Below are 16,209 nucleotides of genomic sequence, written 5' to 3' on the forward strand. Positions count from 1 at the left end.
ATATGACTTTCATAGTGAAGTCTGGACCTCTGTCTGCTCATGCCCTGTTAGCCTGCTTTTCCCTTCCCGTCCCTGTGTGGACTCCAGTCCTCAGGAGGGCTAAAAGTAGGCCACTCTATCTCCTGCTTCCATTGGCTACAGCTGCTGCCTCCCTGCCTGCCACTCACAGGACCAGTGACACCCTGTCTCCAACTTCCCTTGCGCTACCCCATGGTGAATGGGTCTGGGGTTAACCTGTGGTTTAGAAGGACAACTTCACTTCTCCTCATGATGGCCATGTAGGAAATTTGCTGTGAGGTCTCCCATGTCTCCCTTCTAGGCTCTTCCCAGGAATATTTCCAAATTAGACATGGGTGAACCTGTGGGCATGGTGATAGTTTAGCTGAATAGAAAATTATATCCAGCTAACTTTTCAATATATGTGACATCATCACCATTTCCTGTCAGCCTTTCCCTTGTAGAGTTTCTGGCCAATCTGATTTTTAATCCTTTTCCCCTCTGGGTGCTTTAGAATTCCTCCTTCATTCCCATACTGCCTGCCTCACATTTACACAAAGCTCTTCACCACTCTCTGCTCCATCCCTCTGCCTTTACTTAAGTCTCTATACAATGGCCAACTGACTTGCTCCCACTACTGACCATCCCACTGCAGCCTTTGAAGTATCCCTGGAGGTTTCACCTACCTTGGATGCAGTGGGAGAGGGAGGAGGCAGCTACCACCCAGATCCAAAAGAAGAAGCTTCTTTGGGTGGGAGCAGAGTCTCAGATCTAAGTCCAGCCATCCTTCAATTTCTGCTGTTCCCAGGGCCCTTCCCCCATCCCTCCTGCAGCTCTGCTCTGAGCTACACTCTTCTACCTAAGGTATCAGCCTCAATCCACAGGGAGCCCTGGAACCTGTGATACTGCCTGTCCATCACCCTGTTGAGACAGGGGTGGGCTGTTTGGGTTAAGCATGGATTTCCTTCTACACCAGGCCTGCCCTGCTCCCTCTGGGACATTCTTTCTGTAGTCTCTGAACAAGCCACCTTCTATGTCTCTGGAGGTGTCTTAGGCACCAGTGTGTTCTCTGGGACAATTCACCTTGACCAGGCACTGCTTCATTCCCCAGAGCCAGAAACCAGGAGGAACCCCAATGTGACTGGTGCGGCATTCCTGTCATTAGAGAGGGGTACAGGAGGTTTTCATCCAAGAACTCTCATGCCAGCTGTTCTTGGAAGGACCCACAGAGTCTATGGAAAGCACAGAAACCCAGGCCATGAGAACACCACTGTGCCTTTAACTCACTGGGCTTTACAAAACCCTTGATCCCAGTTGCTGGAGACCCCAACAGCTCACTGCCTGAGTTCTGGGATCAGGCAGCTTCCAGCTGACCCAGGGCCACAATGGCAAATGGAATTGCCCATAAATACCTTACATAAATACGGGCTGGACTACATTTCCAGGTAAACAGTTGGCTGGCTGCAGCAGTCCATGGCCTAGCACCAGAAGGACCTGACAGGCAGGCAGGGCCTTGGCTATTCCCACCTTGGTCCCATCCCAGGTCCCTGAAGAGGGCCAGGATTCCACAGCACAGCCTATAGGGTCCCCATGTAAACAGTGGCTGGAGGTCCAGTCCACTTCCCTGGATTCCTTGTGTCCGAAGGAGGCCTTCTTCTTCCCCATGACCACAGAGCCCTAATATGGGGCTGAGTGACTATCCATAGCTGTCCAGAGACACATGGCTTTCCAGGAGAGGTGTGGATCCAGAAGTCCCACCTATGTCTCTCAGTCACCAGCAGAGGCCTGGGTCCCTTGGGCTGGAACACAGTAGTAGACCTCTGTGGGTGTTCCTTGAGTTAGTGCTTCACAGCCCTGCTGCTGGGGTGCTGGGGCGCTGGTCTGCTAGATATCTGTGTGGGCGCTGGGGACATGAAAAGAGGGTCAGCAACAAGGTGGGGTGGGATCCTCAAAACAGCCACATTCCAGCATGACACTGTAAAGGCAATAGCCCCCCACTGAGTGGTGGGGGTCTGATCAGCTCCCCTTCTGCCAACTACCAAGAAGAGTGGGAGCAGGGCTCTGAGGCTGGTTGGGAAAGGCTTTGCCCAAGATCTAGCTAATGCCACCCCAGGAAAAATGGCTGGCCCAGGACTCCCAGTGGCCACAGTGCCCTAAATGTACATGAGGGTGCCCTAGGGTGTAGTGCCGCATTTGACCACTGGGTGTCACTGTGGGTAGCATTATGTACCCAGGCAGCAGTCAGCAAACTGCAACCTAACTCTGAACAGCTCCCTTGCTCAACTATTAGTGGTTTGAGGCTGTGACTACCTTGGAGAGGCTTCACTTATGCACAGTATGCAGTTTACGCTGGGGGTCTCCAAGCTGAGGACTCCTGGGTCTGGGTCCTCACCTCTACCATGACCCACCCTGTAGAGTACCATAGCTAGCCTCCTGCCTCCCTCTGCAGAGGCCCTTCCCAACGCCTTCAGCAGACTGGACCTGGGGAGCCAACAAGGACATCGTAAGGGCCTGGGCTATCCACAGGGGTGCGGTATTCCCAGTTCTGCCTTGCAGGTGGGAGGTACAGTCCCGCAGAGCCTTGGGGGGGTTGGGGGGTCAAGGAACTACTGCCTCAGCTCTGCATGTGTGTACACACACAGGCACAAGTATAAATAATCCATGAGTATACACACGGACTGGAGCATACGTGCCTGGCATAGGCATGCACGGTAACAGTGCATTTGAATTCAACACAGTACACACACCTGGTGCATAGACGTCACCAGAATGTGCGGACTCACATGATACACAAAGATGTGGGCACACACGTAGACCTGAAGCTGTGTACACATGGAGCACACATACCTAGAGCGCACACATGTCTGTACACGTGGGACACATAACTAAAGCTGATGCACCATGAGTACACACCAGGAAGATGCACGCCTGCTCTGCAGGACTGTAAGGTGTGCGGGGAGGAGCACTACACCCCTGTGGACAGCCCAAGCACTTATGATGTCTCTTGCTGACTCCTCAGGCCCAGTCTGCTGAGGTATTGGGAAGGATCACACATGCACCAGGAGGATGTGCACACACACCTGGAGTGCACATACACACCTGGAGTAAACACATGAACAAGACACACCTGGAGTGCGTGTACACCTGTAGCATGCATACACACATATACCTAGAGTGTACATATACACCTGCAGTACACACACACACATACCTGGAGTGCATGTACACCTGTAGCATGCACACATACATATACACCTGCAGTCCACACACACCTAGTGCACGCATAGTTACCCCACATGCTTGTGTCACTGCTCTGATGTGCTGGCACATGTGCACATGCAGTAGCTCACAACACGTGTATACACACATATACTGGCTAACATACATTGTTGCTCACAGATACATGGGCACACATGTATGCACTCCCTCCCATACTGAATGGACCGGCCCTACCTGAATATGGGTCTGTAAACTCACACTGTAACCTGCAGGGTCACTCTGGGGAAAGGGGTGGTGTTCTAGGCTGACACTGCAACCAGTTCCTGACATGATAAGTAGCTTGAGCCCTACTCATCACCACCGGGAGCTGTGTGGACTCTGGGTGCCAGGAAGGGATGGACAAGTTTCTCACTGACCGGTCTGGCCCCACCACTTGGTATTAGGGCAAGGGATGGATTCTTGGCCAGGGCTGGGAGTCTTCAATTCCTCCCCTGGGAACCTGACTCACCTTCCTGGCAAGTGGGTCCCGTGTAGCTGTCCACACAGTGGCACTGCCCGCTGATGGGGTCGCAGTCGGCCCCACCCCCGCAATCACAGTGCAGGGCACAGCCCGGCCCAAAGCGGCCCCTTCCGCAATCTGTAGAGGCAGGAGGTGGGAGAGAGAAACATAAGCACATCTGCCTGGACCTGGGTAGAAAGCTCGGGTGGGATGATGTCCTACAGGAAAGGAGTAGAGAAGACCGTGGGCCTCAGTTTCCCCTGAAAAGGATAACAGTTCCTACCCACTTTAAAAACATCTGTGTTCTATAACCTTGAGCTCCTATATGGAGAAGCTCACACACATTCCTGCCTGGTGCCTGGGTTGGTGAAGCAGAAGCCACAGCTGCTGGATGAATCCAAAAGTCACTAGGTCACATTTACAGTCCCAGCAGGACAGCCCCCATCCTCGGGCAGTCTGGTCTGAAAGGGTTATGGCCATGATTGTTAAGTCAGGGACATATTTCTACCTCACTGGGGGCAGACAGAGTCCCAAGACTCGGGGCCACCACAGAGCAGGACCCCAGCCTTGGCAGTTCTGCTGGACGTCTATGCTTGGTATATCATGTTCTGGCCACTGCCGCATCTCTCAGAGAAGGCTGGAGGGTAAAGTGGAGATAACAGGAGGGCGCAGTGCCTAGTCTGAGGCCTGGCATGCAGGCAGCCAACCCACATGATATTTGCTGTTAGTGTAGACCTACCCCCATGTCCTGTCCTGGGAAGGAGCCCACACTCACCCAGATCACATGTGGTTCCTGTACGCCCTGGTGGGCAAAGGCAGAGGCCGCTGATGGGATCACAGGGCACATCCCCGTGGCAGTTACATTGCTGCAGGCAGCCATCTCCAAAAAAGCCTGGCTTACACCCTGGTGGAGGCAACAGGAATCAGTGTTCCCTTCCCCCAAATTAACCAAGACAGGAAAGGGTACAGGGGTCGGGTGGGGGCCAGAAACACTCACCACTCTCACAGAACTGGCCATGGAAGCCAGCAGGGCAGAGGCACTGGCCACTGACAGGGTCACAGGGGGCACCCTGTTGACACTCACAAATTCTCTGGCAGCCAGATCCATGGAAGCCGGCAGGGCAGGCTGGAGAAGGATCCTGGTTAGGCCCAGTCAAAGGCAGCAGAAACCCCTCGTTTTCCCAGAGTGGGCAAAGGACCAAATCCAAGACCTGAGAGAGGCCCTTTCCAGTGTGTCCTAGCTTCCCTCCCTCCCTCCCTCCCTCCCTCCCAGTTCTCACTATATACACTTCAGTATACCAGCCAGGGCTCACACAGCAAGGTAGAGGCATATGAAGGAGTTCATGCCCACCTGTCCTGTGTGACCCTGAGAAGACACCTCCAGCCTCAGAGCCTGGTCATCCCATCTCTCCTCATGAGCAATGACTGAGAAAATGACCGCTGTTCATGAGCCAGGACCAGCCTTAACGGTATACACAGGGAAGGGGACAACCCCACTCACCGTGTTCGCAAGCTTGACCATAGAAGCCAGGGCCACAAAGGCAAGCACCCGTGGTGGGCTCACAGCTGCCATTGTTCTGACAGGAACACTCCAGGAGGCAGGCAGCACCATAGCGCCCAGCAGGGCAGGCTGTACAGGGACCGGGCAAATGGATTCTTAGGTGCTCACTGACTCACTGCCCCATACAGCCTCCTAGGCCCCTAAACTCTGCCTCCTTCTCAGGGTCCAGAGCAAGGCCCCTCCTTGCTCAATATCCAGGTGAACGTTTCAGTCCTGCCTCCCCATACACATACACTCACCGTGCTCACAGTGTGGCCCCATCCAGCCCAGGGGGCAGGAACAGCTGCCATTGGTAGCATGACACAGGCCCCCATTCCTGCAGGCACACTTGAGTTCACAGCCCTTGCCAAACCAGTCCTGGGGACAGCCTAGGGGCAGAGGCAGGCACAACTGAGAACTCTGGCCAGGGTTGGATGTGTTTTTGGGACAAGTCCCCACACAGAGTGACATTCATTCGACAAATGCTTCCTGAGCTGCCTGGTGCTGGCTTTTTCCTCACAGAATTCTTCAGAATTTTGAGCAGCCAGCATCAGATCTGATCTGATGGTCACTCTAAGATAACAGGGACCATTATCTTCAGGGGACTGTAAGCAAGCACCTGCACGACCAGCAAGGAGTCAGGAAGGCTTCCAATCACACTTGTGTGCCTTAGAGGCCTAGAATCAGTCATGGTCAGCCATGTGTACTCAGGTGGCCTGCTGGCCACCCTATAACACTGCTGTCTTTCCTAGGAGTGAGGCAGGACCAGGTAGCAGCCTGGCTACAGCCTGGCCTTGGACTGCTAATCTGACACTACACCAGTCCTAGGCTGAGAGCAAGGGTTACAAGAACAGCCTTTGTGAGGACTCAGGGGGGAGCTGAGAGTGTGCTTGGGACTGGGTACACTGACACAGTGTGGGTATGACCACTGTCTCCTGGTCTACCCACTGTGTCTGCTGGGGTCCCTAGGCCTGGAAAAAAGGACCAGGAAATACCCTTCCGAGAAGACATCGGGACGCAAATGCTACCAGGCTCAGGAGGGGTTCCACCGGCCACAGAGACATGAGCAGGCAGGCCACTGGATGAACCAACTCTCAAGAGTCCTGAGTGGGTGGGGCCCTGAGTTGGCATGGGATGGCCGGTTTGCCAGCAGGGCAGGCGGTCCACGTGGTAAGAGACTGCTTCTCAGCCCCAAGGTTTCTGAGGAACTCACAGTGGCAGTGAGTGTGAATGTGCCCCTGGGGAATGGGCACACCCCCTCCCATGATGAGTTCACTTCAGGAGCCCGCTCCATAGCTTGATGACACATCAGTGAACTGTACGCATGCTGGGCCCCCAGCAGACACTCACCGTGCTCACAGTGGACGCCCATCTTCCCGGGAGGACAGATGCAAGTCCCTGACACCGGGTCGCAGGCCGCCCCTTGTCCACATGCACACACCTGGGCACAGCTGGGGCCGAAGCGACCCTGTGGACAGGCTGTGGAGAGGGCCAGATAAGTAGTTGCTTCTGCCTTGACCACAACTGTCCTAGATTCCCAGCATCCGCCATCTTCCTCCATGAATAGGCTCGGCCAGGAGCTGGGCTCCAGGCCATCTCTACAGAGACACACTGCCACACACCCCAGCTCTGCCTAGGTTCCAAATGGGAAAGTCCCCATGTGACCCAGGAGAAAGTCCCTTTCCTGGGCAGGACACTTAGCCACAGGGTTGTGCTCAGTTATCTGGGACACAGCTAGCCAGAAGCCAGGGCCCTCTGGGGTCACACAGACACCCACACACCATCTTCAATGCCAGTCTAGATTAGATCAGCAACAGGGGACTCAAAAATCAGGGAAGCATGTGGGCAGAACACTGTCCTCCCATAGGCTGGCCAGCAGGGCCCTGCCTCCTTCCCCAGAAATTCAGCAATATACTACCCAGCCCTTCAGTCTGGATCCTCACCAAGGCTGCAGTCTGCCCCAAGGAACCCAGCAGGGCAGTAGCAGGCTCCCGTGGCTGGGTCGCAGGTCCCACCATTGAGACACTTACAAATGTGTTCACAGCCTGGCCCATAGCGCCCAGATGGGCATCCTGCAGGGAGAGAGAGGGTCTGCAAACAAGCTGGAGGTGGAGTCAAACATGGAGCACCCCTGAGCATGGCAACCTTGAGGGCTGCCCCCTTCTACCATGCATACCAGAATGGCAGACGGAACCCCTGATCCCCTGACTCACGTTGCTGACAGTCAGTGCCATGGTAACCAGCAGCACATACACAGGTCCCTGAAGCAGGGTGGCAGGCCCAGGTCTCACCAGGACACTGGCACAGGTGCTTACAGTCCTTTCCAAAGGTTCCAGGCTGGCAGGCTAGGTATAGGTCGACTAGGGTCAAGCATGGCCTAACCCTCGGGAATCCCACAGTTGTGCCTCTCCACAAAGCAGGTATTGGAGGAGCACCTACCCTGCTCACAGCCGGGCCCAGTGAAGCCAGGTGGACAGTGGCACTCCCCAGTGACATGGTGGCAGGAGGCACCGGGTGGGCAGCGGCACCGCTGAGCACAGGCCTCTCCAAACCAGCCACGTGGACAGGCTGTGGGAAGGGTAGAAATGAGGTAAGCTTTCTGGGAATGGGGCAGAGGGGAGCCCTGAGGAGGCTATGCAGCACTCCCAATGGTCCATGAACTGTTATCTCTGCTTACCCTGTTCACAGTGTGAGCCCCTCCATCCTGGGGGACAGAGGCAGGCCCCCGTGACATGGTGGCAGGTGGCACCCTTCCGGCAGGCACAGTGCTCCTCACAGTGAACCCCAAACATGCCATTGACACAGGCTGTAGCATGAGAGATGGACAGAAGGCCAGGTATTACAGATCCAGGGCCCATGGAAATGGAGGGAGAAGAAGAGGCTGACACCAGAAGATATGAAGAGTCACTGGATCTCCCTGAGGTCTCCCAACTTGGCTTCGGCTCCAGGGTTGGGGCTAAGCAAGGGGTTCTGTAGGCTGGGTCTACAAATGGCTGTGGCTATGCAGAAGGGGAGAGAGGGGAAAACTCAGAAAGGTCAGACAGGTAAGTATCCATCCCAGTGTCCACTTGTCCAGATGCTGAGGGGGTTTGAGGTCTGGAGGGAGAACAAGGACCATGGGCAGAAAAGCCACAGACTGGGCAGCATCTTGCGATCATGGAGCCTTGGGCAATACAAGCTTCAAATCCAGAGACCACGGCTTTCTCTCTGAAGCCTCTCTCCAAAACAGAAGCAAACCAGCCGATCAGTCTAGTCTCTTAGCAGGAAGGCCCTGAAGCCATTTAACAGCGAGCCACTTCGGTGAGAACCGCGGAATAAAATTGGGTCACCCTTGGCAGAACCTCCCAGCTTCCCAGACCCCACTCACAGTTCTGACACTTGTCCCCAGTCCAGCCAGCTGGGCAGCGGCAGTGGCCCGTAAGCCGGTCACATATGCCCCCATTAAGGCAACTGCAGTTGAGCTGACAACCAGCCCCATAGTGTCCAGGAAGGCACTCTGCAAAAGTAGGGTAGGGATGAGAGTCTAACTCTCTGGACTAGAGCTTTGTCTAGGAGACACCAGCCCAAGTTTCCTGCACCTTGGGTGGAAGGAAAGACACTCCAGCCACCCCTAGCATGCTGCCCCCTCGACAGGACATCCTTCAGGACATCATCCTCCTCGCCTGAAGGATGTCTACCACCCAGGCCAGACAGCTCACCATTCTCACAGGCCAAGCCGGTCCAGCCCTCTGGGCATGCACACTGGCCCAAGATGGGGTCACAGCTCCCTCCATTTCGGCACAGACAGGAATGCTGACAGTTCTTGCCATACAGGCCAGCAGGGCAGGCTGAGGCCCAGAAAGCAGAAGCAAGCCTCAACATCTGGCCAGCAGAGACCTTTAGAGTTCCATAAGTTTCCACATATCCCCAGAGTTCAACCTGACTTTCAAGTTGGAACCTTATCAGGCTGGCTAATTCTGTGATGCCAAATCCCAGGCCTGTCCTGGACCCACCAACCTGGCCTTAGGGGCATGACATTAAAGGTCACAGTCAGTGTCGGGTGGTGGTGGCGCATGCCTTTAATCCCAGCACTTGGGAGGCAGAGGCAGGCAGATTTCTGAGTTTGAGGCTAGCCTGGTCTACAGAGTGAGTTCCAGGACAGCCAGGGCTACACAGAGAAACCCTGTCTCGAAAAACCAAAAAAAAAAAAAAAAAGGTCACAGTCGATCTCCATTCCAACTTCTCTGAAAAGCCAGGCCAACAGACGAGCACTGTACCTACCCTCCCATCCCATGCACCCAAGTCCTTCCATGGACTCATTGAGAGGCCATTACCCAGGACTGGACCTTGAACTCCTACACAGGACTTACCCTGCAGGCAGGTGGGTCCCATCCATCCAGGAGCACAGTAGCATTGCCCATGAACAGGGTCACAGGAGGCCCCGTTGAAACAGGTACAAATCTGGCTGCAGTTAAGCCCGAAGGTGAGGGGTGGGCAAGCTGCAATAGGAGAGGAGCTGTCAGGAACATAGCCGGGGGACTGCTGCAGGAGGAGCCAGGGCACTGGGTAGATCTGCCAGGGTGTCAGCGCCACCTCTTAGCAGAGCAGCCATAAGAAGGATAGATACTTGGAACCTCATGGACAAAGCTGTGTCCTCAGTTGGGTGCCAGGAAGGAGCCTCAGGGTTGTTTCCTCCCATGAAGGACCGCTCCCCACAGTACCCAGGATGAGGCCCCTTACATACTCTGGGAGCAGCGTGGGCCCCAGCGGCCAGCTGGGCAGATGCACGAGCCAGTGACAGCATCACAGGTGGCCCCGGCGGAGCAGTTGCAGGCACTGCCACAGTCTAACCCAAAGAAGCCAGCAGGACAGGCTACAGACAGAGGTGGAGATCACAAGAGGCCCAGAGCCAGAGATCCCTGCCCAACCTGCACTCAGGGCCCAGCCTGCACTCAGCTTACCATGCTCGCAGAAGCTTCCCCTCCAGCCAGCTGGGCAGGTACAGGCACCACTGACATGGTCACAGGCGGCCCCGTGCTCACACCTGCACTTCTGCTCACAGGCAGGCCCAAAGTACCCCTGCCGACACCCTGAGACACAAAGGCCAGCCTCACATCAGACTAGGACAGCAAGTCTGGCCAGTGCCCCTGACGAAGAAGCCCCTCCCCTCCCAACAGTGGGGACACCTGACCTTACCATACACTCCTTCTACCTTTTCCCCAGATGGGAGGTAAGAGTCCCAGACCTTGTCTTTGGGACCCAGGTACGATCTCACCTAGGGCTGTCTCTAAGGCCAGCTACCCTGACCCACTCACAGCCCATCCACAAGTCTTGGAAGCATACAGGGGCCTAAGGACATCCTGCCTTTCCTCCCAGGCTGGGACAGTATAGGCAGAATGTTTTGTGCAATTGTAGCATTCAAATGCTGGTTTCTCTGCGCCTACACCTGGATGCAATCCGGACATGGCACTGTAATGCTTACTCTAAGTATCTCCTGTTTCAAGTCCATTTAAACATTGCTCTCTGTTTATTCTCCTATTTGACAATAAAAGCTGAGTGGGCAATGGCTGGGCAGAAGGGAGAATAGGGCTGGACTTCTGATTCTAGCATTGGGAGGGAGGGAGGAAGGAAGGGAAGAAGGGGGAGTGAGAGGGAGAGAGGAGAGGGAGAGGAGGGGAGAGAAGGGGGGAGAGAGGATACACTGTGAAAAGAGGGTTAAGACATCTTGGGAAAACACTTGACGCAGAAAAAGCCAAATCAATACTAAAATGCAAGCATCTCGGGGATTTTGGCTGGAAGGTCGCCCAATTAGCTTAGAGGATTAGAATAAATCAATGACTGCCCAGTTCTTGTGCCATAAAGCTTATCAAATAAATCTTACAGGCTCTGTCTCATTTATTTGGGAGCTAGCCGGGACAGAGAAAAGACTATCACTTTCAAAAATGAATTCACAGGACCTCCCTGGCTTCCCATCTGCTATTCCAGGTGAGCCTTAAGTCCCACTGACCATGGGAGACAGTATATGTACATGCATGGTATGTGTGCACCAGAATACTCAGGTACATGTATGTGAATATGCAAGTGTGTGTGTGTGTGTGTGTGTGTGTGTTTATATGCATGCACGTGCCTACGTGCACACTGAGGGGGGTACAAACAGCAGGCTGGTACTCACACTGTTCACACCGGGGACCTTCGTAGCCAGCCTCACACAGGCAGAGGCCACTGACAGAATCACAATTCCCATGGCCTGCACTGCAGTTGCAAGGGTGGATGCAGTCAGGACCCCAGTGTCCACTGTCACAGGCTGCAACAGAGCCCAGCGTTATCCTGTGAGCTGCATGGCCACATCAGAACATGGGGCATCTTGAAGCAGGGGCAAGGCCAGGACCAGTGGACAAAGGACCCCCATACCTCTCTGGCAGCTGAGGCCCGTCCACCCAGGGGCACAGCTACAGCGTCCAGTGGCTGGGTGGCAATGCCCATCATTGGCACACGCACACCTCATCTGGCAACCAGTCCCAAACCAGCCTGCTGGGCAAGCTGTTGGCAGTGGAAAAAAAAAGTGAGCATGGCAGCCTGGTGTGCCCACCAGGTCCGCAGGCTGAGGCTGAGGTCAGACACGAGTTATACTCACCATCCTGGCAGCGGCTACCAACAAAGCCAGGAAGACAAAGGCAGGTTCCAGTCTCAGGGTGGCAGCTGGCACCATGCTCACACGCAGGGCAGATCTCTTGACAGCCCAGCCCCCAACGGCCCTCGGGACAATCTAGAGCCCAGACCCAGGATTAGCTATTCTTCTCCTAGTGCTCTAGCTGGCATGCTGCTGTGTGCCTGACACAGCACTGAAGGGCCCTCTTGCCACAACCAGAAACAGACCACTGTTGTCATAAAAGACTGCCCAAGAAAGAGGCAGGTTTCAGAACCCCAGGGCTGCAGGGCACCCACCTTTAAATAAGTAAACCCAACCCCAGGGATAGCTCAACAGCCAAATAGAGAGCCTGCTAGAGAGACAGATGCTCCATGCAGGGAGCTGATGGTCCAGAGCACAGTGTGAGGCCATGGCTCTGATGAGCAGCTGCAGACACCTCCCCATATTCCATCGTGTTCCAGAATGAATCCCTGAAGCTACTATGAAAAGAAAAAAAACTAACACATCAGGGTCAGGGCTAAGGTCCTAAATGGTCAATGGTGGGTCTCCAAGCAGCCCAGATCTGGAATCGGAGTCTCTAAATATGGTCTGGGATGGTATTTTCAAACACAGCCCAGGGCTGGGGCTGCCAGGGCATTCAGCTGCGACTCACCTGCTCCACAGTCCTCCCCAGTCTTCCCTGGTGGACACAGACACTCCCCTGTGACTCGGTGACAGGGGGCCCCCACACAGGAGCAGGAACCTGAGCAGTTCACACCAAATGTTCCCACTGGGCACTCTGTAAGGGAGAGCAGGTGACTTCAGGCACTCCATACATAGTTGTCAAGGCTGGGAGCTTTCTTTACAGCCCAAGGAAGACCTGGACAGGTTATGAGGATAGAAACAGAGTTGGGGGCAGGGGACTTGGGAGAGCATAGGCAGGGAGATGCAGGGGCAGGGCAGCTGGAGGACCAGGCAGCCTGTCCAGCAGAATCTAAGGTAATTCAGGGCCCTGGAGAGCTCCCAGGATCAGGGGACCGTTCCTGTCCTCGGGTAGTCCTCCCAGGGGACCACCTCTAGTCAGGTCAACCAAGATGTGCCAGTCCAGTCCCCTCCCCTTCATACCCAGCTCCTCAGCCCCAGAGCTGTAGTGATCGCTGGCAGGATTAGAGGTAGGGTAGGAAGTAGTAACTGGTTCATACAAAGATTAAGGAAGGACCCCAGATGTCTGGGCCCCCACACTCTGAAACTCAAGTCACAGCAAAGAACACAGCAGTACAGGAATCAGGGTGTCCTGGATAGGAATGGCCAAAGACAGGGCCTCAAGAACACATATGCCACTCCCTGGTATGTGTGATGGCCCCGGGTACTGGAAAGCCTCACTTGGTAAAGCATCTTTGCACTCCCTAAAACAGCCATGTTCTTAGGGCCGAGGGAGAAGAGAGCATGAGACTGGGGTAGGAACTTAGGAAGCATGGGAGATATCCTGCCTGCTTAGTCCCTGCCCACTCTATCCTTTGCTGGAGTGAAACAGCAGGCCTGATGGAGGGGTCCAAGCAGCCATCACTGGGGATCGGGCACAACCTGTGTGCATGCTTCAGGTGCCTGTGCATATCATACACACACACACACACACACACACACACATGCACGCACACATGCACACATGTGCACACACACATGCTTACATGCACACACGCAGCAAACACGTGGCACAGGCCAGGGAAAGAGCTCAACATTGCCAGTAAGGTGGTCCCTCAAGACCTCGGGAGCTCTCCCCACCAAATAAGCATGGACTTGTACTCAGGGCAGTAATACTTTCCAGACCCAATAACGAGAGGAACCATTTCTGTAAAAGTATGTATGTCATTTCCTGTGGTCTGTCCTTGGGGGCACTGGAGTCTTTAATAAAGTAAGGGAAGGAAAAGGGGGGTTCCTTTTGGTTTTGATACAGGGGTAGGCCCCAGGACTGGTGGAAAGTAGGCTCTCCTGAACACTAGGCCTGAGGTGTGGCAGGGAATCTAGAAAAGGAGGGCACAGGCTTGTGGGGAAGGGAAGCTACACGTGTATGTGTACAGAGGCACATGACTGTGTGTGTGTGTACATGTATGTATGTGCATGTGTGTACATATATGTGCATGTATGTATACATGTGTGTGCACATATGTGTATGTGTGAGTGTGTGTACATGTGTGTGTATGTGTGTATATATATGTGTGTGTGTATGTGTGTGTATGTGTGCATGTGTGTATGTGTATGAGTGTGTGTATGTATGTGTATATATGTGTGTGTATGTGTGCATGTGTGCATGTACACATGCATGTATGTGATGAGTGTTTGTATGTGTATGCATATGTGTTTATGTATATTTATATGTGTATGAGTGTGTGTGTGCATGAGTGTATGTATGTATGTGTCTGTGCATGTATGTGTAAATATGTGTGTGTATGTGTGTATGTGTGCATGTACACGTGCATGTATGTGATGTGTGTATGTATGTGTATGCATATGTGTTTATGTATATTTATATGTGTATGAGTGTGTGTGTGCATGAGTGTATGTATGTATGTGTCTGTGCATGTATGTGTATATATGTGTGTATATACGTGTATCTGTGTGTATGTATGTGTGTGTGCGTGTATATGTGTGTGTTCTGGGTGGCTCTGTTAAGAGGCTCAGTCCTGTCCACTCCCTAGATGCTTGTACAAATAAGGACACTCAGAGCTGGTGAACAAAACCTAAGAGCATAGAGTCCTGAGAACAGGTCAGGTCTGGAGATTCTAGACTGAGTTACAAGCCCTGAATATTCTCTTATTCCAAGAAGACCTGAGAGCCCTCACCAGGCCTCATCCCATAGATGAGACTCTGCCAAGCTGACCCATGACCCTGGCTGGTGGTGCTGGGGACTCCTCTACCTTTCTCCCCTACAGAGAAGAAGGAGAGATGGCTGAGGGCTCCTGCATTCCTCTCCAGCCTTGCCCACCCTAAACTGGTCACACTCAGGCCCTGAAGCCCCCTTCCAATCTGCCCCCTCCCTCAAGGACCTGTGACAACATGGCTGTATCCCGTCCTGGTCAAGAAGCCTTAAGCCAAATGTCTGAGTGTCCAACTTGACATTCCACAAGGTACACAGCCTTAGATCATCACTGTGAGGACCACAGTCCATAGTTCCCAGTCATAAGTCCCTGCCAATGTAGGTCACAGCCTCTTATCTTCCCTCCTGGTCCTCTAGGGCAAGCCCTCAACCCCATATATGCTGGGCTGCCAACCAATCAGGATATGATTTGCCAAGCCACCTACTCCCAACCCTGCCTCAGGTCTCCCAGTGACACCTAAGGACCCAAGTCACTAATGTGCCCCTCCTGGGTCTTGAGGCCCATTCTTCTACCTGCCAAATATCTAAGGTCATGGCAGCTCTGTTCTCACTCGTACACCCCAGACTATAAGCCCACAAACAGAGTAGGACTCTCTGAAGCATCCCCCTGCCTCAGCAGCCAGCCTGCTCCTCCTCCCACCTCCAACCTCTGGCTCCCTTCTCATCCATCTTGCCCCAGACTCCAACACAGAGCTTTCCCAGGAGCCTCAGGGAAGCAAGGCGTGGCCAGTCATTTCACAGAGGTGCTGACTCTGAACCAAGCAGGCAGCTCAGTGCCTTCTTTGAGCACCTCTGTGACGGTCCAGGAACCATGCTACCTCTGAGCTGACGGTAGGTAAAGGGGCCATTTACACACAGGCTGGACTGGCATCTTCCAGAAGTACACTTTTACAGCCCCCTAGTACAAGGGACCCTAATCGCAGGAACCCCCAGGGGACAGTCACTCACCTTGGCCACAGTCCTCCCCCTGGTAGCCAGGAGGACACTGTGTCCGACACTTGCCACTCACAGGGTCACAGGCCACACCTGGCCGGCAGGTGCAACGTTGTCTGCATCCTGGTCCGAAGAAGCCTGGCTCGCACTCTGCAGAGTGAGAGGCAAGACAGAATTGAGAGATGGAAATGAGGTTTTCAATGGCCTTGGGACCGACCTCCCTCTCCTCCAGAGACTCACCTGCCTGGCAGCGCTCGCCCTGGAAGCCGGCCTTGCAGGAGCAGCTGCCATCCTTCGGGTTACAAGACCTTGTGTGTGACTGCTCACAAAGGCAGTCCTCAGAGCAGCCCGGCCCAAAGGCCCAGGGAGGGCAGGCTGCAGACGCAAAGCCATAAGGAGCCTGCCTGCTACAGCACCCACCCCAGTCAGCCCGAATCAGCAGGGGTGATCAGAATGCTGCTGTAGCTGAGTCCCCTTCCAGAACATTCGAGGAATCCTAGCACATCTGTTTGTGTCCTGGAGACCTAGAGCTAAAAACC

The 16,209-nt window shown here is 54.1% G+C and overlaps 1 protein-coding gene across 3 annotated transcripts in view; it reads right to left on the minus strand.

Moving 5' to 3' along the window:
• Positions 1-1,256: 1,256 nt before the first annotated feature.
• Megf6 (multiple EGF like domains 6) overlaps positions 1,257-16,209 on the minus strand; it is a 103,136-nt gene continuing 88,183 nt past the window's right edge. For all 3 annotated transcript variants that reach the window (XM_076933621.1, XM_076933620.1, XM_034503285.2), the window contains 22 exons: positions 15,911-16,045; positions 15,686-15,820; positions 12,536-12,661; positions 11,869-12,000; positions 11,646-11,774; positions 11,407-11,538; positions 10,196-10,324; positions 9,979-10,107; positions 9,605-9,733; positions 8,954-9,082; positions 8,623-8,751; positions 7,933-8,061; positions 7,695-7,823; positions 7,469-7,600; positions 7,199-7,327; positions 6,606-6,734; positions 5,516-5,644; positions 5,217-5,345; positions 4,713-4,841; positions 4,491-4,619; positions 3,725-3,853; positions 1,257-1,900 (listed from right to left, as the gene is read on the minus strand). In XM_076933621.1, coding sequence (XP_076789736.1) covers positions 1,836-1,900; positions 3,725-3,853; positions 4,491-4,619; positions 4,713-4,841; positions 5,217-5,345; positions 5,516-5,644; positions 6,606-6,734; positions 7,199-7,327; positions 7,469-7,600; positions 7,695-7,823; positions 7,933-8,061; positions 8,623-8,751; positions 8,954-9,082; positions 9,605-9,733; positions 9,979-10,107; positions 10,196-10,324; positions 11,407-11,538; positions 11,646-11,774; positions 11,869-12,000; positions 12,536-12,661; positions 15,686-15,820; positions 15,911-16,045 — 2,792 coding nt within the window. In that variant the 3' untranslated portion in view covers positions 1,257-1,835. The remainder of the gene's footprint in view (positions 1,901-3,724; positions 3,854-4,490; positions 4,620-4,712; positions 4,842-5,216; positions 5,346-5,515; positions 5,645-6,605; positions 6,735-7,198; positions 7,328-7,468; positions 7,601-7,694; positions 7,824-7,932; positions 8,062-8,622; positions 8,752-8,953; positions 9,083-9,604; positions 9,734-9,978; positions 10,108-10,195; positions 10,325-11,406; positions 11,539-11,645; positions 11,775-11,868; positions 12,001-12,535; positions 12,662-15,685; positions 15,821-15,910; positions 16,046-16,209) is intronic.

Source organism: Arvicanthis niloticus, chromosome 5, assembly GCF_011762505.2.
Source record: "Arvicanthis niloticus isolate mArvNil1 chromosome 5, mArvNil1.pat.X, whole genome shotgun sequence".
Taxonomy (NCBI): domain Eukaryota; kingdom Metazoa; phylum Chordata; class Mammalia; order Rodentia; family Muridae; genus Arvicanthis; species Arvicanthis niloticus.